The sequence below is a fragment of the Xylona heveae genome, assembly GCF_001619985.1.
Source record: "Xylona heveae TC161 unplaced genomic scaffold L228scaffold_3, whole genome shotgun sequence".
NCBI classification, from domain to species: Eukaryota; Fungi; Ascomycota; class Xylonomycetes; order Xylonales; family Xylonaceae; genus Xylona; species Xylona heveae.
In genome coordinates this window covers 1,789,285-1,810,128 of record NW_017264195.1, presented here as the reverse complement: position 1 = coordinate 1,810,128, position 20,844 = coordinate 1,789,285, and the positions used below count along the sequence as shown (strand labels likewise).

The following is a 20,844-nucleotide window of genomic DNA, read 5'->3' as shown; positions in this document are numbered from 1 at the left end:
CCATCTTCCAACTCCAGTGTTGTCGTTGTAATTAAACGATGCCATATCGACCTTATGATTTCCGGATGTACCTTGGACGCCAGCGCTATGCTTGAGATTGTGAAACGAGATAGGTAAATAACGCAGTCTGTTAACTTCAGATGGAAGACAGGATGCCGCGAGTTCTTGACTCTTGTCCCCTTGTGAAATGAAAATATTGCGAAATGATAAGATAAGAAAAGACAGATAGAAAGAATATCATCTTCGGTTGCAGTAAAATTTGTCAGGAAAGTAAGTCGCGGAGCTCTTGTGATGAAAATTCAAAATCTTCGGCCGTGTAGAAGAGGAGCGAAGAAGAAGAAGTCTCAGTCGCTTGATTTGCTTGAGATTCCGAAACAGGCATGCTGGGTGCCGAGGGCGCTTTAGGCAATTCTTTTGGCTCTTGTGGGGTCGTATTTAAATTTGAACCTTCCGTCTTCGATTCCTTTGCAGTTGTTGTCTCACGTTTCGATGCGGAATCATTGGAATTACCCGAATCTATTTTCTCCTATAAAGGTTTTAGCACGGGAATGTGTAAAATTTCATCAACAGCGCAGCTGCATTGAGAGACTTCAAACGTGGCTGGACAAAGAAAATTCGATTCACTCACAGTGCTGAAAAGCTCTTGCAAATCCTCCTCTGAAAATTCGAGATCCTGCGAGGAAATCAAGGCCGGGATGGCTGTTTCTGGTTGTCTTGTGGAGGGCACGGGCGGTGGTGGCATCGAAGCATTCTTCTCAATGCAAGCCGACGGGCTTCGCTGCACCTGATGTCGAGGTGTCGGCGGAGAAGCTTTGGCTAGTTCCTGCTGAAGCTGGGTTCCGCTAACAAAGAAGTCTTCGAGATCATAAAATATAAAATCGTCTGACAAGTGAGGCGTCTCTTGTTGTTTCGTGTCTCTGCCACACTTCGATCGATCATCTGAAGATTGAGACGACTTGTCGATGGGCCGGTCAGTTTGAGACACTGCAGCAGCGCTGACTTCTGCTAGAGGCTGTCTTTCTCCACGGACATGCTTCTCGTTATGATCGGCCTCCGCGTCTTTGCTAACCGCCGTATCACTCGAATTGTCGCCTTTCAAAAGACAGCTGGTGCCCTCCTCGCTGGTTTCACCATCGGATTGTTCTTCCACATCTGCACACGCTGAATCTTGGTCGTCCAAATTCTCCATCGCATCTAATATATTTTCCTTATTTTCATCATCCACGTCAACTTCCTTCTGAGCGGCTCCCATAGGACCCCAAAACTTTGCCAGGCTTTGCTGCGAGGATGGAAACTTGGACGCATTCTGGTCGACGACACCTGTACGTTTTCGAGTCTCTCGATCGCGCTGCTCTTTTTCTTTCCGCTTCTGAGCGTTTACCTGCCGGCGTCTTTCTTTTTCTCGCAGCCTTTCCGCCCTTTCATGCAGCTCTTGAGCACGAACCAGTTTGCGGCGCTCGGCCTCGGATATGCTTTTCGTCGATTTCTTTGCTGCACGCTTGGCCTGTCGACTTGTTTGTGGCTTGTAGTAAGAGTCTTCCCCGGGCATTGTTCCTACAGATGTCGCCCCGCTGTGGCCCGATACAGATTCCAGACTCGTGGAGAGCGCCGAGCAAAGAATGCAAGCACTAAAGCATAGCACGCGTAGCCAAGGCTTCCTTTTGGAAGTGCAAATGCATCTCAGCACAGACTTCCAAGGCAAAAACCAAACGTAAATAGCGCACAAGCAAAGGATGTATCAGAGAAGACGACACAAAAAATCGCGTGAATCGTGAATAAACATCACGAGGTTGTGAGCGAGGGTGACGAATTGGGAGGGATGTTGTTTTGGTCGGCATCGGTGTTTCATTGATCCGGTGATACTGCACCTCTGCCTCGTGCTCTTTAGCGAGAACTGGAGGGGCAACCTGGGCACCTTGGAGGTTGGCGTCGACGTATATACAAAACAGGGAGAATAAAATAAGCTTCTGCAGTGTACTGACATTATTCGATGAGGATCTAGGGAGTTTTATTTTTGTAATTATATTGGAACGTGAGAATTCTTGAAAGCTTTTATAAAGATGTATAAGCATTTGAAAGTAAAAAGAAATATTTTTGTAGTCAATAGAATAAAACCCAGGTGTTTACAAACGTAAAATATACGACCCAAGATGATAACATCTGCCGAGAGGTGTTGTAAAAAGCTTGTGGTCTCGTCATTTTGGTACGAAGTATTAGAACGAGCTTTTTTTCATAGTCACAGCGTTATGATTCTGTAGAGCTGAGGCATATTATGCACCATGCATCTCTACTGCACTACCTAGGATCGCCCAGTAATAACAAAGGATCCCAATACTGTATGGTGTTTTACAGAGACTTTTGGAAAATTGAGTAGAGTGATACAAGAAAATTCTGCAAATATCTTTTTCCATTCTTAAGAAATAATATAGAGATCAAGCAAAACCTATGACCGATTTAATCCTGGCTGGTAGTAGGGTCCCAGCAGCATGGAGAATACTCGTTCGTTGTCAAACTGTCAAGGTCATCACGAGAAAGCTCAAAGTCAAAAATATCAGCGTTCTCCTCGATACGCTTATGGGTCACAGACTTGGGCAACGGCACGAAACCCTATAAGCATCGAAATTAGTATTAATAACCAAACCAATGCTGCAACGAGGGAAAAAAAATCGCTTTACCTTCTGCAAGCTCCATCTCAAAAGAATCTGCGCCGGAGACTTGTTGAATTTCTTGGCTAGCTTCTGCAGCGCAGGATCTTCGAACCGAGTGCCTCTTGTTATGGGAGCATATGCCTGTTCGTTGTCAGTCTCTCGAGTTGTCTACCTTTTGACGAGTAGGATCGTACCTCGAGGATAATACCCCTGGCCTTACACCATTCCACGAGAAGCGGACGGGTGAGCCAAGGGTGAAGCTCATACTGCCCAACACTGATGACACCACCTTTGCCCTTTCCTTCTTTCGCTTCGACAGACTTGATATAATCCTCCAGCTCTTGTAGGTGATGCACCCCGTAATTTGATACACCGATTGACCTGATCTTACCCTCTTGCTGTGCTTCAACAAGAGCGCGCCAGGCACCTAAACGTCCCTCCTTGCCTCCATAAGGAGCATGGAGTAGGTAAAGATCGATATATTCTAGTCCAGTACGCTCGAACGTGCCCTTAATTGCGTCCTTGGCTCCTTCGTAAGAGATCTGCTTCGGAGGAACTTTTGAGGTGAAGAATAGTTCATTCCGCGGGATACCTGACTTTTTGAGCGCTGCGGCCGACGGCTCTTCATTGCGATAGGCGACTGCAGAATCGACCTATAATATGGTTTTGTTAACAGCATGTCGCAATCAGAAAGAGGGTCCAAGAGACGGGCGACAAACATGACGGTACCCAAGCTTCAGTGCGTAGGATGTGACCTCCTCAGCCTGGTCGGCGGGTCTGCACAAATTAATGAATTGAATGCCAAATTTAATTGTTCAACCACATACGTTTGATAAACCTGAAAGTGAAAATTAATTTAGTATGATTGCAAAGTACCGCGCATATGTTTCTCGAGACGCATCATTGCTATTACGCTTCAATTGTTTTCGGGGAACTTACTCCATAACCGAGCACTGGAATTTCGTAGCCTGAAGGTAGGCTGTATTTTGTGTTGATGTCAAACTTGGTCATTTTCGTAGGTATCGTACTGAAATTCCTGATATGAGCTTGGAAAAGATTTAACCTTGATAAAGATTTAAACATGCTTCATTGTAGGAGATGTGGCCTTTATTATGAGTGTTTAGCTCTAATGGTAAGCTTTATCTGGGTTGCGCTAACGTCATTACATGGCGGTTGGACTCCACGTTCCCTATCACGTAATCCAGACTTAACTGATTGATTAACGATAGTCTTAACCAAATAGATCTAGTTGGCTTATGAGATCCCACTTAGACTCTTATCTGCTCCCTATTACAATTCAAGGCTACAATTGCTACAAGATCATGCAGAAAATATTGAAAGCTCGTCATCGAAATAGTGCCTAAATTGTCATCCTTCGAGCCCCTCTGCCCTTAAAAAGAATAACTTCTTCATCCTCGTTATCCATCTGAGAGCCCTTTCTTGTCGCTGTCAATGGAGGCCTGTTAAGGACACCACTCGAATATGACCTCGTTTGTTTTCGGCCTCTCCTTTCCTCACAAAAGCCATTGCAATTTGGGTCATTTTCTGGAGCCTGCTCCGTTTCCTGTTCTTTCTTCGCATCGTACGCTTTCATTACATCTTTGAGCAATCCGTCTAGTACTTTTTGGCATTGGATCTTCCAAACATCAGCATGTGTCTTGATTATTAACTTTATGAGGAGCACACTTACCGCAACTATACGTTCATGATATTTTCTACTTATTCCTACAAATCCTCGCTGCTGCAAGCTAAACGGAGAAAGACGCCGCTTGCGCTTTTTCGGCGGTCGACGTGGATCGGTGCTGATATTGAAGCCGTGATGAGCCTTGTGATCATCTTCCTCTTGGTCCTATCCCACCATTAATTTTCGTTACTACATTTTGTTCTGACCCTCTGCTTACCAGCCAAAAAGGATGAGGAGGAACATATCTCTCAGGTGTCCTGAATTCATTTTGCTTCGGCGGCTGCAGGAATATATTTGTCCTGAATTCTCCCGTCGCTTCATTAACGTAGTTTTTCACTACATAACGTGTCCCATTTTTGGCATAGAATTGCTCTCGAAACAGGAACCTAGGAGGCGTCTTCGCATCCATCTCGGATGCTAATCACCAAAGAAATTCCATCTCCGAGGGAATGAAGGAAAGGAATCATCATCCTGATATATGATTAGATCTTTTACAATTGTTCATCTCAATATACAAAAAAGCATTTGCGCAACCAATAGGTTATGGTATCATCAATAGGGAGCAAAAAGGGGACAATTACGAATGCCATTGACATAATAAGACAATAGCGAATGGAAGTAAAAAAACATTATGCGAAACAGCAGGAAATTGAAAGAATTCACGCTATGGAATTCTTGATCAGTAAAACCGTATTCAAAAATCCCTTTAAGAAGTTGTTGTTGGCAAGAATTAAGATCTGAGAAATCAACAATAGCTTGGAGAAACGGGACAAATAGCTAGCAGAGGGTCACTGGCGTACTGATCCTAGGGTCGGCCCCCCATCTTATCGATTGGGCAGTGCTTCGGTGAGAAACAACGTCAGCGACCCAAATAACACCCGACCTCGCGAGAAAGCATTTCTACCCCTCCAATCTCACAAACGCCCCTCTCGAACTTCGCATAGCCTGTGTTTTTTTTGAACAAAAGAAAATTCAGCCATGAGGCTAATCAAGCAAAATATAGAGCGCGATGGCTCTGGAAGCGTAACGCTATACCCGGAAGAACCCGAGGACATGGTAAGGAAGCTTTGAGACGGAACAATCTACCAATTCATCTTATTCACATTGGATAGTGGCACGCCTACAACCTGATACGACCAAATGATCTACTTCGAGCTTCCGCACTCCGCAGAGTGACAACAGAGTCTTCGACTGGCAGCACTGCCTCGCATCGGGTGCAAACGACCCTTTCCATTCGTGTTACTGGAATTGATTTCGATCCACAAGCCGGACAGCTACATGTTGCTGGTCGAATCGCGGAGGAAAACAAATATGTCAAAATCGGTCAATATCATACGCTTGATCTGGAGCTACAGAGGAACTTTACCTTGGAAAAAGGCGAAGGGTGGGACAGCGTCGCGCTGGACGTGATACGGGAGGCTATTGACCCCCAGAAGAGAGCGGATATTGCAGCAGTGGTGATGCAAGAGGGTCTTGCCAATATTTGCTTAATTACCGAGCACCAGACAATTTTGCGACAACGTATAGAGTCAAACATTCCGCGGAAGAGGCAGGGAAGATCAGGAGATCACGACAAGGTTAGAGGAAAAACAGACTTGGTTTCAGTTGACTTGTTAGGATTCTAACTTCAACAGGGCTTGACGAAGTTCTTTGAGACTACACTTGAAACCCTTCTGCGACACGTAGATCTATCCGCGCCAAAACCTATTCTCCTCGCCTCCCCCGGATTTACTGCTGCAAGCTTCCAGAAGTATATAATCGACACCGCGACCTCTACGGGCGACAAGGCATTGCTCGCCAACAAGTCGAACTTTCTTGTTGTCCACTCATCTTCAGGGCATTTGCATTCCCTGAACGAAGTTCTCAAGTCGCCAGAAGTGCTGGCTCGCTTGAAGGATACAAAATACGCTCGAGAGACTCGACTTATGGATGACTTCTTCACACTCCTAAGGAAAGACGACGGAAGGGCCTGGTATGGGCCGAATGAGGTTTCCAAAGCAGTTGATAAAAGTGCGGTTGGAAGAGGTGGTGGAATCCTTCTGATTTCCAATTCTTTGTTCCGGTCGCAAAGCGTGAGTGAGCGGCGAAGATGGGTTTCTCTGGTAGACAGGGTTAACGAGGAGGGCGGCGAGGTTCGCATATTGAGCAGCCAGCACGAAAGTGGAAAGCGGCTTGAAGCTTTGGGAGGAATAGCAGCTATTCTGACATTTCCGTTGGAAGACCTTGACGAAGAGGAGGAGGCTGAGGATACCGAAGATACGCCAAATGCGGACATGGGGAATCTGCAGATTTGAGATCCCTTTATGAATATTTCCATGATGTGATGTCATAGACTCTCGCAATATAGATACCAAAAGTAATTGCATTTAAACTTCCGGTTTCACACCCGTTCGATGACCCTTTGTTAGCACATTTGAATCTTGATTACATGGTGATCAAGTTCCTGCGATGCACTTCGGCCTTGACGCAAATTCATCCGGGACAGGGCACTACCAGCTCGTTCGAGGGTTTCGCTGACCGAGGAATTTCAACGACTAGCCAAATAAAAGGGACAGGGTATGCGACATTCTTGCCATTAAAGGAGCGATACCATTGATGTGAATGCTCAAGAGAATCGTGTTTCAAGAGAACGACGGCAACTCTGAGCCTCTATCCAAGGAACGAAAACCGCTCAGAATTCTCCCAAGAATTCGGCGTGTCTATGGGACTTCATCGGAAAAAGATGCGAGGCTTTAGAAGGTCTCTGTTGCGATCAATTGATTATCGGTTTCAGATGTCGTCGAGGGTGCTGGTAGTGCCAATGGGCGCTCGCCTCTCTCTAGTCGCCAGAAATTGGAAGTTCGGATGGTACCTTCATCAATCAAGGACGACCATCTGTCTAAAAATTCTTGTGAGATTTCCCAGCCCGTTGGATTCCAGGGCTGGCTGCCCCAGATTTTGACCGCATCGCTCGAGAAATCATGGCAAAACTGATCCTCTTGTTCATCAGTCAACATAGCCAAGAGTATATTGTCTCGGAAGTTAGGTGAGGCGATGAGGTCGATATACGGGTGATGATATGTGCTCAGTTGGATGTGGGTCGGTCGGAGTGTATGCGGATATTCTGTCGCATATTCCGCAGGCTTGAAAGGATTCGAAATAGTCCAGGGGGAGATGGACTCGTCGTCTGCCAACAAAGCTGGGCTGAGTCCCAGAATTGCTGCGTTCGAAACGAACGCCCGAAGGAGAGAATATTGGGCTAGTCTGATGAATCGATGCTCTGCCAACCCCGTGGCGACGATCATATTCTGAATTTTCAAACCCACGCTATCATTCTTGTTCCATGATGAGACAATGCGCTGGGGGTTGATTGTTTCAATGACCTCAGAAGGAGAAGCAGAGCTGCTATCCCCATCGGCCTCTTCGCGACCCACTGCACGGTTTCGCCGCTTCGCCCGGAAATGTGTTTGAGCTAGTTTTTCCCCTATTTCAATCTTTGGTGTCAGAGTCATATCAACGAAATTAAAAATAAGCAATCCTGTATGTAACGAAAATAACCGAAAAGCAATGAAAGCGTAGAAGAACGAAGTGATGTCCAGTACATACGTCTCTTCCGCTGAGCAAGCCTATTTTGTATCCTCTTGCGAAGATCCTTATCCTCTGTTCTGGTCCAGTCATCAACGGCCCCGTGGCCATGTTGTAATCTGGTTTCCAAATCACTAGGCATGCTGGACTGGTGGTCGATCACTCTCGGTAGCTCGCCGATAGCGTTCACAACAAGCAGTTTCAATGAGACAGGACGTCGAGTCAGAAATTAGAGGGTTCAATTGAATCCGTTATCAGAGGTTCGCATTTCAAAAGAGATCCAGCACATGTTTAGTCAGATTTTAAGATATTTTTTGAGCTTTCTTGGAGACTGCTATTATCTGACAGCTTGGGAAGTGTCAGGTTGGTGGGGTGAGGATGAATGTCAAGAGGCGGCCTTGTGCCAAGCTGGTCAGAAATTAGCGGGATCGAGTTCCTTTACTGCAATTGGCGAAGACCAGATAGCGTCGGCGATGTCGGCTTTTGGTAACCTCCGTACGTTTACAGTCTGGCTATAACATCATCTACGGACCTGATATATTTTGACAGAGACATGACGCGGCATAGCTAGATATTGAATACCGTTATTATCTTGTGACAAATCTTTACTCTCATCCACCATGACCAAAACCGATAGGAAAAGAATCGTACTCACACTTTCCCCAGCCCATACACAGTCCGCCTTACAGTTTTTTGGCTTTGAGAACAAACGATAAATTACGCAAAATAGAATCCGAGAACAGTGTCCGCTTCTATAAAATTGCAACTCCCTTTTACCTTATTAGTATCTTTACGTTTTGCTGCACGTTGGTTATCACGTTCTTGAATTTATCTATGAATTTTGCTTTTGGATTATAAATTCTCATTAGGATAAAATTACCCATGAATATGAACAAAAATAGGACAATACACCACAAAACCTACAATAGATACTGTAATCACTACCGGAATTAGAGAATTGCCCTAGTCAATACAGGGGCTACACAGGAAATAGGATCTCGCTACAGGGACCATTGGCTTCGTAATGCACTGCTTTGTATCTACCTAGATCTTACAGCAGCCAAGGCAGAATGAGCTACTCCTACAACTTTCTGTCTGAAGATACCTCCCTAGGTATCTTTACCAATTCATGAATAGTCCTGGATGGCGGTGTGACCCAAACAATAGCACGGACCAACTGCAAGATACGGACGCTTATCCTCATCGGGGGAGATGAGCATGATTTGCCAGAATTAATGTTTGGGACAGAGCAATATAATATGCGGCGCGGAAGGCGCGCGTACGAACTTATGTTGTGATACAAACCTCGATTCACCTTTGGCAAATTGGTAAAACTTTTCGACCAAAATATTAATGTTAGACCGGGAGGAGAATGTGTTCAAACACTACAAATCTCTGAAGAAGCTCGTCGAGTCGTTGCAAACACAGCTTTAGCTATGCGGTGACTGAGAGGCTTCACAATTTCCAATTATATGTATTATAGACGCGTGTTTCCTCTTAAATATGGAAGAGTCAGGCTTCAGGTCTTCATTGCTGAATTAATACATGGAGTGGCAATACTGGCCTGGCCCGGCCCATCTTAACTTTCCAGCAGGCATGTTGAATCGCAGGACATGGCGTGAGTATCTTTTGAATTGTTTTTGATTATCGAAAAATGAATTGAGCATTTTTGATAGGCATGGACTGCAGTATTTACGAACGCTTCGCTTCGTTTTTTGTCTTAGTTATTTGCCACCCGCTTTGTGAAGAGAGAATTCCGTTGTCCAAACCTATCGATTGGAATTGCTGGAGCTTATTGTTCAATTCAGCAGAATAGTGCACAATGAAATTATCCAAAGCATGCCTGACGAAAAATGATGCTCGCCAAAACCAAAATAAACCAGCAAGGGCGGATAGGTCAGGACGCGTAAGATGATCCGGGGAATGCTGGTTCGACGGCACCGTCGGGAGCTAAGTCTCTAGCTGAGACCGAGAGGCCGATTGGCAAAGCTTAGCACCCGCCCGTTCCGAACCGCCTGCTATAACCGAGATCTAACAAACTCCTCTTTCGGCAAGGGAGCTGTTGGAACTGTTGAGTTTGGAATGCAGTGGACCTTTTGGGATGCAGAATAAGATGTTTTCGCACAGAGAATTTCCAATCTCCCATGGATGAATAAGAAACGTGTTTTGATTATATTTGATTTGAGAATTACATGTAGACACAATCTTATGCGCCACTGTCTTGTAAGCTGAATATTGGTGGTTTCAGTATCAGGTAAGCTGGATAAGTGCAAGCTAACGTTCACTGTATGGCAAGTGCATTAGGATGATGTTGCGAAAAAATTTAAATTTGTATGGCTGAATAGAATATGTACACAAACTGTACACCCAAAGAAAAACAGCGATTTCGGCTGGAACCAGGCCGCTATAATGCCACCATTTCTTAACGGCAAGGTATCCGATGAAGATAATGCAGTCAAGTATAGAATCCTCATTCGCAGAACCGAAGGATTTGCCGCCAGGGGATTTAGGAAGCCTTTATAGACGTAAAGAATGATATTTTCGAACGGCACGGACAGAAGAGAGCCGATATCTCTCAGGAATTTTTGTGTCGGGGTCGAGCCTTACTTTGGCCGAGTCGTGAGATCAGAGTAGATTGCAAGTATTTGATGCCGAGAATCCTTTGCTGTATCAAAAAGTGATCATAACCAGATGGTCCAAAAAAAAAAAATGCCACGCAATCAGTAACCGCATTGGTCTCCATCTAAGATGCCACGTTAGCCATCATGTGCAAATTGTTTCCCAAGTTTTAGACATCACTTACACTGTCGGTCGGTCAGGGGTTGAGGGAACACGCCATTGCCGAGAAGGTCCTGAAGATGCCATTCAGGGGCGCTTTCCGTTTTCCAAGTCCAGAAGAACCAACCGGTTCGGCGCTCGTATGCGTCCATCTGTGCCTCAATGTACTGGCGAATGTTGGCTTTATCACTGTCCGACAATCCCGCAACAGTGCCAGTATATTTGCCGTCGCAGCTTCCAACATAAGTACTGCCAGGGAATGTGCCATCATATCTTGCCCCCTTTCCGAGTCCGTTGAGCCACTTGGCGCAGTCTGTCATGGCACCAGTCCATTCCCCGACAATCGTCCATTTATCGGTGGGGCTGACCTCGCTAGTGCCAAAGGAACAGGCTGTTGAGACATGGCCCGATAGATCCATGGCCACCTGTCCGTCATCGAAGATTTGGTATGCGTGAGTATCAAGCATCACATCGTTGACGCCCGCTTGAGTGTTCATGAAGCCATTCCAGAATTCCACCGGTTGCTCAAAGGCGTCATGAATCACGACGACGGTATATGTATTACTGTCGCGAATTGTCCCCCATCCATCATAGTAGAATTGCTTCAGCTGATCTAGATCAATCACTGGTCCGAGTGGCTCATTGACCAGTTCGATGCCTGTGACAACGTCGGCCTGATTCGCATAGCGTTCGGCCAGGCCCCTGATCGCAGTCAAGGTTTGTTGCACCGTGTCACCTTGCTGCCATTCGACAGGACCATAATGGCCGCTGTTGTCAAAACCATTTTGAGAGCCGGGAGCTATATCTGGTCAGCACCAACGAAATCAAGAGTAAAGTGCTTGACTTTACCTCCATGAAGGTCGATAATCACCCTAAGGCCCACATCTCGAGCCCATCCAATAGCTTGATCAAGCACGTCCAGCTGGCCTTGGACGTACGGATCACCGGCAATAGGCGCGATAGCCCAATATCCAATCGGGATGCGGACATGGTTGAGCCCTGCCCCGGCGATCTGGTTAAAGTCGTCTTGGGTAATCCAAGAATTCCAATGGTTGCTCAGGACAGTCTGAGCATCACCGCCCAGAATTTGAGAGAGCGTGTACTCGTCCACAGCGCTACCATCATCCGGGAACATTGATGGTGTAATCCAAGGCTCCAGGACAAACCAACCACCGAGATTCACGCCACGGACAATACCGTCGTTGTAATCCCATGACACGTCACGATTAACCAGCCGGCTTCAGCCAGTCAGAAAGCTTCTCCAAATAGCAAACATAAAAAAAAAAAAAATTAAATAAATAAATAAAAAAACAAGCAATGGTAAATTGGAGCAAACTTACAGTGTAGGGGCGGTCAACACTAAAGCTGGAGACAATAGAGCGACTGCAGCTAGCTTGCCGAGTGACAGACGGCTGAAAAACATCGTGAAGGGTCAATGATGATTGCAATGGCTAGGGAGCAAACTGCATTCAAGATTGTTCGAAGCTCATAAAATTTCTTGAGATGCGGCCATATAGCTGCCTATAAGAGGCAAAGGGCAGATGAGCAAAAAAATTGCAATTCACTCCCTGGCTTCGCGTCGGACGAATTAGTTAATTCAATCTGGAATGTTTTTCATCCCCACGAGCATTCCTTGGCTCCTTTAAGTAGAGCGCCAGCACATGCCAATCCTTGGCAACGCCATCATTATTGTAGGCCCATCCCTTAACCATCCGCTCTCACCTTTAGCTGGCAAACAGTTGCAGGTGATCATTGGCGGCGGGGGAGGTCGCAGCAACATGGCCATGACGACAATGAGGGTAGAAAAACAAAAGGGTCCTCTGGGCCGAAACTCCGCCAGGTACCCTTCGCTGAAACTGTCTAGCAAATCATCGCGGTCGAGCCAATCAGGCCAAAGGGATGACGGCGACGGCGTAGTGAAGGATGCCTAGGATCAGATGGCAGGTGGCAGGTGTGGATTCGCCCGGGCTCACTGTTCTAATCAGTTCGGAGCCTAGCTAACCTGAATACGTCCTTGGTGAGTTGGTCGGCCAAGCCCAGGACCTTTCGCGACGCCCAATAGAGTGTGGATCTAAGGACGTTAGAGTAAACAGAAAGATGCAGAAACTACTCGCCCTTGGGAGAGGATCAGCGATCCCAAACCATTTAGACTTCCCCGCCTTTTGTCCTTCCAAGGCTGAGGGATTGGGTGGGGATGTGCGCGCCGGGGTATTGTTTTGTTCATGGGATGGAACCCTTAGGGTGACATTCTGCCTGCGCCCAATCGAATCTTGAGACGGCTATACCACCAGATCATGCAAGCCCCGTCTTCTATTGCTTCTACCGGCATCACCTACAGTTTTGATGACAATCTCTTTTGCTCCCGGATCATCCTCGTGAGCTGGGGCGGCGACGCCGGCAATAGTCGGCTTTGATGATCCTTACTGGTCACCAACCTTGTTCTTTCCCTGCTCCGCCCAAGCTTCAAAACGCCCCTCAGTCAGCTGCCCAATAAGAAATTTCTGTCGCTTAGATTCATGTCGCTGCAATGCCAAAAATCTACCAACTCATTTGCATGCGTCATGGTTCGAATGAGTAATGAAGACTTTGAAAAGGATCAGTCATTTGAAGTCGGGCAATTGAGTTTCCACGGTCACACGCAACCTTGCATGGCTTAAGTGGTCCGAACTGCAGTTCAAAAACTTGCTCTCTTATGTCGCGACAACACTGCCATACTTGCCCTTTTGATCCATCGCCATGATTTCTTTTTGATATTCCATTTCCTTTTCCAGTTTTGGAATACTTTTCAACATATGACCGCTCCCAAATGCACAGATCATCGTGAATGTTATTATCCCTGCTGCGTCGAACACAAGATCTCTGTCGATCAGTCTTTGCAAAGCCATGTGGTCAGCGAGGATACTATACGGGGCCATCGCTGCCTTGGAAACAAATATTCCCCCCGGCATAAGCAAAAGCAGGGATTACTTCTAGCTGGGAGCGCAGATGAGCACATTTCCCTGTCAGTTATGAAACGACGGAGTTCCGTATGCAATGCCAGCTCTTCTGGTCCGAAGCGAACCGGATCTTGACAGACCTTCCTAAAACAGTACGAGAAACTGCCATCGGCCTTTACCCTTAGATCTTAAATGTAGTTGTTTGACACCTCAAGACAGGGATGCGCTGCTGTAAGAGCGGTAACGACATAAAACTCCCTCTTCACGTGCATAATGGTATGATTATGAATAAGATTAGTAAAACAGTTCACCGCATCGTTGGCTCAGAAAACAACATGGCTGAAAAATGGGCTAGAACAACTCATAAGTTATAGAGAATGACTATAGAGTTACCATGGGTCTTGCTTGCACTGTTTCAGGACTACAATTGCCAAGTGACGACTTCCTTGCAGAGTCGCCGAGTCGAACGTCAGGACGTACAGTTCCACAGTACCTCGGCTGGCAGAGAACTTTCCCCCACAATTCGCTTCGTTTTCCACTGGTGGAGCTGCTTGTTGTTTGCCCTCTTCTAGCAAGATTATTATTAACGTCGCGTTTCAACCAAATGCGGAGAACGCCGTTCCATTACAACGTAACCCCATAGCAGAATCACCTCGTGTTGACGATAATCTGTGGCTGAATGAAGATATGATACACATTTCGTTAGCAGTTGAAATTCAAATCTAAACCCTGAAAATCTTCTCATAAGGTTTGTAAGACTCCGAAAAATTGTTTAAACCGAGTGCAGTGCGTTTTACGATGAGAGAGATACCTTTCGCTCTATCTTCGCCAGGACTTACGGAGTAAGGGATAAGTGAATGACCTAGCTTAGACCTTTAGTTTCTCGCGCTATAGTAAACCAAAACAATGACTCCGCTTTTCCAACGTCGCTCACAGAGGGGTAATTGGTGCCACCCGGAGGTCTCTGCAAGTGTTAGCTATGCCATGGCACGACCGATTTGTACATCTTCTCCAAGCGTTGGATTACGCTACCGTCCGCCACAACTCTCCAAGAGTCCACCAGGCAACGATCACTTCCGGTCGTACTTGAATTGAACTAATATTTTGACTCGGAAACGGGTATTGCCCAGCCACTGATTACATTAACTTTTTCCTTCGTTGTGAAAATACGAAGCAACATCAATATGATCGATCGGATCAGCTCCTCGGTAAACGCCGTTCCCTTGTTGATAAACGGTCAAGAAATAAGCACCAAGACAACTTTTGAGGTAAAAAATCCTTCTACCCAAAAGCTAGTATCGTATAGCTGCAGTGCTGGGGAAGTCGAGGCTGTTAAAGCTGTCGAAGCTGCTCAGGCTGCTTTCCCAGATTGGGCGCGTACACGTGCGGTCAAGCGGCGTGACATAGTGTTGCGTGCGGCTGCAATTCTGGAATCGAGAGCAGATGAACTCGCCAAGTATATGCAAGATGAGGTCGGCGCCACAAAATTTTTCTCTGAAAAAATAAACATTGGGGTAAGCGCGGAAATCATACGCGATGTAGCCGGCCGAATTGCGGCCATACAGGGAAGCCTGCCGTCCACTCTGGATGAAAGCACGACGGCTTTGGTCTCGCGAGAACCCTATGGCGTTGTCCTCGGGATCGCGCCATGGTAAGTTTGACATGCTTCTTCGCATTCCCTCCTGCCAATCATTGTGCTCAAGTCAGAATTGTAGGAACGCTCCATACATTCTTGGATTCAGAGCTGCAGTTTTTGCCCTTGCAGCGGGAAACACAGTCGTCCTCAAGGGCTCTGAAAACACACCGCGATGTTTTTGGGCAATTGGAAAAGTCTTCGCAGATGCCGGCCTTCCCAAAGGATGCTTGAATGTCTTGTATCACCGGCCTCAGGACGCCGCGGCTATTACCGAAGTTTTAATTAAACATCCTTTTGTAAAAAAGGTCAATTTTACAGGCAGCACAGCAGTGGGTAGAATTATTGCGGAGATGGCTGGAAAGTCTTTGAAGCCTGTTTTACTCGAGCTTGGAGGCAAGGCGAGCGCAATTGTCTTGAAGAGTGCCGACCTCAAGAAAGCCGCGAAAGAATGTGTTCTGGGTTCTTTCCTGAATGTACGTCTTCCAACCACCCTCTATTTTGCCGTCGCCAAAGTAACCTCTGTCTCACTCTGACACGTCACCTAGAGCGGTCAAACATGCATGTGTACCGAACGCATTATTGTTGAAGCTTCAATTGAGAAAGAATTTGGTGACCATTTAAAGGCGGCTTTAAATGAGATGTTTCCTCACGACCAGCCTCCTCAAGTCCTTGTCAATAGCGCAGCAGTAAACAAGGTGCGCCAGCTTGTTGACTCAGCGCTCGACCAAGGTGCCAACCTCTTATTTGGAAAAATAGAGGAAATTGAGACTTCATCTGCTCAGATGCGACCTTTAGTGCTCCAGAATGTCACCAATCAAATGGACATCTTCTATATCGAGTCATTCGGCCCAACTGTCAGTGTAATTGCGGCCAAGGATGAAGCTGAGGCTGTCGCCATTGCGAATGACACAGAATATGGCTTGAGTGCCGCTGTCTTCACCGAGGATCTAGCGACTGGTTTGCGCGTTGCTAAGCAGATAGAGAGCGGGTAAGTAACAAAGTTGTGTCCTGGCTGGGTCGAAAGATGGCCACGTCTAGGTGGAGAAATTATGGCTACTAACTTGACCCAGAGCTGTGCATATCAATGCAATGACTTTCCATGACGAGCCTAGTCTTCCCCATGGTGGCATTAAGAGTAGCGGCTACGGCCGATTCAATGCCGACTGGGGTTTGAACGAATTTTTGAAGACAAAGACTATCACTTTCCAAAACTGACAAACTATAATCCCTAGTTATCCTGTGGGCGGTCAACTTTGTTTCCGAATTATACCCAATGCACTGAAGAGAGTTTATACCCTTTATGAGGCAAAAATGCACCACAGTCGAATATCATTAGCAGTCACATTCCTTCAGTTATCTCTTATCTTGGAAATGAATAACGCACATAGACTTTTGCCCACCATTCAATGCCCAAAGCAACCGCCATGAAGAGCTCATATCCAAATGTTCTTTACCTATGCGCCCCAATCGCCTCTCCGAGGCCCCTTTGCTTTCTACTCCTCTCTACCCCTTGGCTTCCAGAAACCCCCAATAGTACTTCGACGCGACAAGCGTTCGGCCACAACGATTGCCAAGCAGGTCGTAATTATCTCCTCCAGGAGACCACCCGCGCCTTCCTCGAATTCTTCCAAAACGCTAAGAGTACCCAAGATGGTTGGGTCGGATCGGTTTTGATACACGGCGAGGACCTTTTCTGGCCGATTAGGGGAGATCAATTTCAGATTACCGTTGTTGGAATGAGTTCGATCTTGAATAAGAGCTAGCTCCGATTTCGTTCCCTTCCAGAAAAGTGTATCGCCGCCAATCCGAGCTTCATAGCCGTCAAAATGAACCGCGTATGTTCTTCCGATTCCCTTTCGTTTTATGACGACCTTTCGAGGATTCGGTGCTGAGTCTGCACTTACGGTCTGCCCATCGAGCCCCTCCCTTAAATATCCAGCTGTTTCTCGTTGTCCAAAGATGGTTATCTCTACGTTTAGACTAAAAAGGCCTTCCCATCCATGGTACCGTATTTTTGCCACTCTTTCTTCCTTTGAGGGCGCTTGCGCCCCGCCGCCTCTTTCAACGTGCCCACCTGGATATAACGAGAAGGAGGGAGGCAGATACACCTTTGCTTTGATGGATGTGACCTTTGGTGTGTGATATGCTGGGCTTGGTGTCTGCGCTGTTCCCCCAGCAGGATGGATTTGAATAGAGAATTTAACAAGACCGACAAGGACGAACTGGAATCATGCCGCATTAGACTCTTCCCGTACATCATTCTCCCCCAATTCCACATCCATCCACCCCCAAAAAAAAACATTGTAAGTTGTAACACAATTTCTCAAGACATGCGAGGTCATGTATATATATAGTGTTTGGGTATGGGAAGTCATCTTCTCAAGACATCCGCGAGTAATAAGAAAACTCATGGTTGACTACTGACATCTTTGCAAAATTGAAAGAAACGATAGGGTTCCTTGGACGGCACACTTCGTACGCTCTGAGGGCTTTCATCTTCTTCATCAACTGAGCCGCTCGTGGCCCAGCGATCAGGGTGGGTTTCCGTCATTGGCTGATCTCAACAAAGTACCTGCGCAGACACATTCTTCAAGCTCTTGCGCTGGTGAAGTCTTTCTCGGAGATCGGAGTAATGCTCTCAGGTTCCCATGGATGGCTTGATGTCGCAGGGTAGCGCTACGGACGGTTCGCTTGATAGTGTATAGATGGCGCCAGCTCCCGCCTATACAATCTGAGGCGGACTCCTACGTAGTAAAAAGATGGCACTAATTTGTCTTCCAAGCAACCATCAAGAAAATAATCGCGAAGCGTGGCAATAATGGGTTGGTGTGCTCCGAATAAACCAGCGAGTTTGATGATCCTAGCGGCACGAATCATAATTCGGAATAATCAAGAGACTTCATACTCGTCCGTCGTGATCATCCAAGCGCGTCGAAGCAGGGATTCAGCCCATTAATTAGGGCTTGTATAGACTGTTGTTGCAACATTTTTGGTGGCAAACAAAAGCCATTTACATTTGACGTGCGCTTCAAGTCGCGTGACCGCCCAAGCGCAACGACAGACGGGCATATGACCGACGTCAAATCTAGCGTTGGTGTCTCAGTCAATGAAAGGAAGATGCTTCGAGAACAAGGCATGACTTGTCCTTGCTATGGGCTTAAGTCGCGCTTGAGCAGCCTCGTCTGTTCGTCCCTTCGTTACTGGCGCCTCGCTGATTCATCTGACATCACCTCATTATAACTCTGGAGCTTTGTCTATCATGCTCGTCAAGAAAAACTACAGGGAATGCCGAGGTAGAATGCCCCTCTCTTCGTTTTTCAATTCTTTGAACGCTAGATAGTACATCAAGTACCTTATACAAGAGCGTGGTCTCAGAAAATTGTCTGGAAATATTCTACAGAAATGCAGTACATATGCTGTCATACCCATGTCCAAAAGCTTCCCAGATGCAGATTCCATGTCAGTTACACATGGCGGATATATTAGATTGAATGATTCTGGCGCATTGGCAGAAACATTAAGACATAGCCTGTCTGTTTACAGGTTTAGGCACTCTACCATTGGCCCGGCGACCAACAGAGGCGTCGAGTCCTGTAGAAAACCCATTACGAGTAGGAATTTTTCGGGCAGGCGGACCTGCCTTCTTGCCATCAGTGACCTGCACCGATTGCCGTCTAGCTCTTTTGGAGACGAGCAGTATGAGAATGCAGAAACAAAGTAGAAGACCGATTAACTGAAGCACTTGCACGGCCCACCAAATGTGCTGCTTTCCAAGAGGGCACGTCTTATACTCAAATCGCCATTCTCCAATATCCGTGTCAAACCAGCCACTCAATAGGCCGGCGTTTCCGCCATAGTCGCCCATCATGCTTCGAACAGTGATCTCTCGAACACCCGGAACATGATTGTCGCTGGCTATACTGGAAGCTTCATTAGACCTCATTGCCTTCCATTCGCCTCCATTGCCGTTGGTGTGAGCCGATATATAATGATATGTATCACAGCCCTCGTGGTCATGTCCATTAAGAATGACACCATTACGGCCCATACCATGCCCAGGAGCATTGGCATTACCACTCATCCCATAGAGACCTTCGAGGATGCCTTTTCCCGCCTCATAGCTCAAATGGTTCTGTTCTCGCACTCCGCCGCCATATTCGCTACCCCAGAAATTAAACATTGGGCCGTCTACGCACACGCCAGCTTCCTTATACAAAGGAAGATGTGTGAGGAGAATTGTGGCTGAGCTTCTATCCTCCACTGGACGAGACGTTGTGATAGCTTTGTTTAGAAAGTCATATGTTTGCTGTTGCAAGCTGGCATCAAAGGCGGGAGAGTCCATGTTCATAGAGTTGAGGACAATGAGTCTCAGTTCAGGAACGCTCTGAATCTTGTCGTGCGCATCTTTTAGTTGTTCAGACGGTAGCTGGAATCGTACTTCCCAATTCGCCTTCCCGAAGTGAGACTCGAATCTTTGGACTCTTTCCTCGGTCATATCACCGGCATACCCAACATCGTGGTTACCAGCTACGTTGATGAGTCTCCGACTCCAATTGAGGTCTTCTCCGAGATTTTGTGTGCTGGGTTCGATCATTAAATGATCTTCCACCCTTAGCGCATCCGCGAAGACGGTCGCCCAGAATCGGTTACTGCGCCTTCCAAATTCTTCATCGGAGATCCATTGACTTCCTAGCAAGTCACCCAGGATGGTGATATGCGTCGGTTGCGTCGTTCGTCGGATGGTCTTGTATATTTGGCCAAGGTAATAATCATTTCCGAGAAGATCCAAGCGTTTTCGATAGTACTTGAAAAGCTGGGGCAGGTCTTCGGTCAATAAAACGTAAAAGGCTTGACGAAAATCACGCGCGAACCCAAACGGTGAGTCATAATTCACACGATTCGTCCAGACATCCACAAGTGATTGAAGCAATGATTCTTTGGGATTTGGGAGTGAAGAATCTCCCTCAAGTTGTGGATCCCCTAATGCTAGCAAACGAAAAGGAGCGAGACTATGGTTGGCCACGTTAATGCTCGTGGCTTTATGCTCAGCATGCCTGGGTGCTCCCGCATCTGGACGCGCAAAGGCGCAGCGCCGTAAAGAGGGATAGAAATTCAGATATGCTTGTCCAATGAGGACAAGGGCACCCACAAGGAGTAAAATGCGTTCAAGGAAAGTAAGCAATAACATGAAAAGACTACAACAAATGTCGCGGTTGAGCCAAACGCGGTCAAACACGACTAGAAGAACAAACAACCATAAGAAGCATCACGCAGCGGAATCCTGTAGCCAACCTGGCGAATTGCGAGAAAGGGGCCGGGAAGCAGCACGTGGCTCCCCTCGCTCCCTGGGTGGTGGCCTGAGGAGAAGATTAAGCGAGCACAGTTTTCTGCCGATTTTCGGGGCTGACCGCCTGCTCCTCCCGACGACGTCAAAATGATAAGATCTTCCTCGCATGAGATGGTGCCGCGGAATGAGACCACCACGATAAGGTAATTTCATTTTTTGGCGGGAATATATCCCGCTAAGTAACTTAACCTTTTCTGCCCTCGCCCTCAATTCTTATATCTCCCACTTCGTCTCCGCAAAAATTTCCTGCG

The 20,844-nt window shown here is 46.8% G+C and overlaps 9 protein-coding genes across 9 annotated transcripts; 3 read left to right on the top strand and 6 right to left on the bottom strand.

Moving 5' to 3' along the window:
* Positions 1-262: 262 nt before the first annotated feature.
* On the bottom strand, positions 263-1,549 carry L228DRAFT_266832 (hypothetical protein; the record flags this gene model as incomplete). Its single annotated transcript, XM_018334914.1, has 2 exons — positions 263-526; positions 629-1,549. The coding sequence occupies 2 exons, from the start codon at positions 1,547-1,549 to the stop codon at positions 263-265; spliced, it is 1,185 nt and encodes a 394-aa protein (XP_018190057.1).
* Positions 1,550-2,442: 893 nt separating this feature from the next.
* L228DRAFT_245446 (Aldo/keto reductase) lies at positions 2,443-3,746 on the bottom strand. The gene is made up of 6 exons (XM_018332162.1): positions 3,588-3,746; positions 3,476-3,486; positions 3,368-3,425; positions 2,843-3,301; positions 2,676-2,789; positions 2,443-2,607 (listed from the first exon to the last, which is right to left on the bottom strand). The coding sequence occupies exons 1-6, from the start codon at positions 3,657-3,659 to the stop codon at positions 2,455-2,457; spliced, it is 867 nt and encodes a 288-aa protein (XP_018190056.1). The 5' UTR covers positions 3,660-3,746; the 3' UTR covers positions 2,443-2,454.
* A 184-nt stretch (positions 3,747-3,930) lies between these two features.
* Positions 3,931-4,330, bottom strand: L228DRAFT_98152 (hypothetical protein). Its single transcript, XM_018337029.1, has one exon. The coding sequence runs from the start codon at positions 4,240-4,242 to the stop codon at positions 4,009-4,011; it is 234 nt and encodes a 77-aa protein (XP_018190055.1). The 5' UTR covers positions 4,243-4,330; the 3' UTR covers positions 3,931-4,008.
* An 897-nt stretch (positions 4,331-5,227) lies between these two features.
* L228DRAFT_245445 (hypothetical protein) lies at positions 5,228-6,709 on the top strand. Its single transcript, XM_018332161.1, has 3 exons — positions 5,228-5,388; positions 5,445-5,909; positions 5,967-6,709. The coding sequence occupies exons 1-3, from the start codon at positions 5,311-5,313 to the stop codon at positions 6,624-6,626; spliced, it is 1,203 nt and encodes a 400-aa protein (XP_018190054.1). The 5' UTR covers positions 5,228-5,310; the 3' UTR covers positions 6,627-6,709.
* A 355-nt stretch (positions 6,710-7,064) lies between these two features.
* Positions 7,065-8,038, bottom strand: L228DRAFT_237422 (hypothetical protein; the record flags this gene model as incomplete). Its single annotated transcript, XM_018330932.1, has 2 exons — positions 7,065-7,795; positions 7,918-8,038. The coding sequence occupies 2 exons, from the start codon at positions 8,036-8,038 to the stop codon at positions 7,065-7,067; spliced, it is 852 nt and encodes a 283-aa protein (XP_018190053.1).
* A 1,169-nt stretch (positions 8,039-9,207) lies between these two features.
* On the bottom strand, positions 9,208-12,097 carry L228DRAFT_252707 (glycoside hydrolase family 5 protein; the record flags this gene model as incomplete). Its single annotated transcript, XM_018333709.1, has 4 exons — positions 9,208-9,230; positions 10,700-11,414; positions 11,495-11,912; positions 12,015-12,097. The coding sequence occupies 4 exons, from the start codon at positions 12,095-12,097 to the stop codon at positions 9,208-9,210; spliced, it is 1,239 nt and encodes a 412-aa protein (XP_018190052.1).
* A 1,357-nt stretch (positions 12,098-13,454) lies between these two features.
* Positions 13,455-13,784, top strand: L228DRAFT_245442 (hypothetical protein). The gene has a single exon (XM_018332160.1). It carries the CDS (start codon positions 13,467-13,469, stop codon positions 13,743-13,745), a length of 279 nt encoding a protein of 92 aa, XP_018190051.1. The 5' UTR covers positions 13,455-13,466; the 3' UTR covers positions 13,746-13,784.
* A 1,010-nt stretch (positions 13,785-14,794) lies between these two features.
* Positions 14,795-16,461, top strand: L228DRAFT_252706 (aldehyde dehydrogenase; the record flags this gene model as incomplete). The annotated part of the gene is made up of 4 exons (XM_018333708.1): positions 14,795-15,261; positions 15,326-15,719; positions 15,792-16,234; positions 16,317-16,461. 4 exons carry the CDS (start codon positions 14,795-14,797, stop codon positions 16,459-16,461), a joined length of 1,449 nt encoding a protein of 482 aa, XP_018190050.1.
* Positions 16,462-18,533: 2,072 nt separating this feature from the next.
* On the bottom strand, positions 18,534-20,521 carry L228DRAFT_245440 (hypothetical protein). Its single transcript, XM_018332159.1, has one exon. The coding sequence runs from the start codon at positions 20,432-20,434 to the stop codon at positions 18,764-18,766; it is 1,671 nt and encodes a 556-aa protein (XP_018190049.1). The 5' UTR covers positions 20,435-20,521; the 3' UTR covers positions 18,534-18,763.
* Positions 20,522-20,844: the final 323 nt, after the last annotated feature.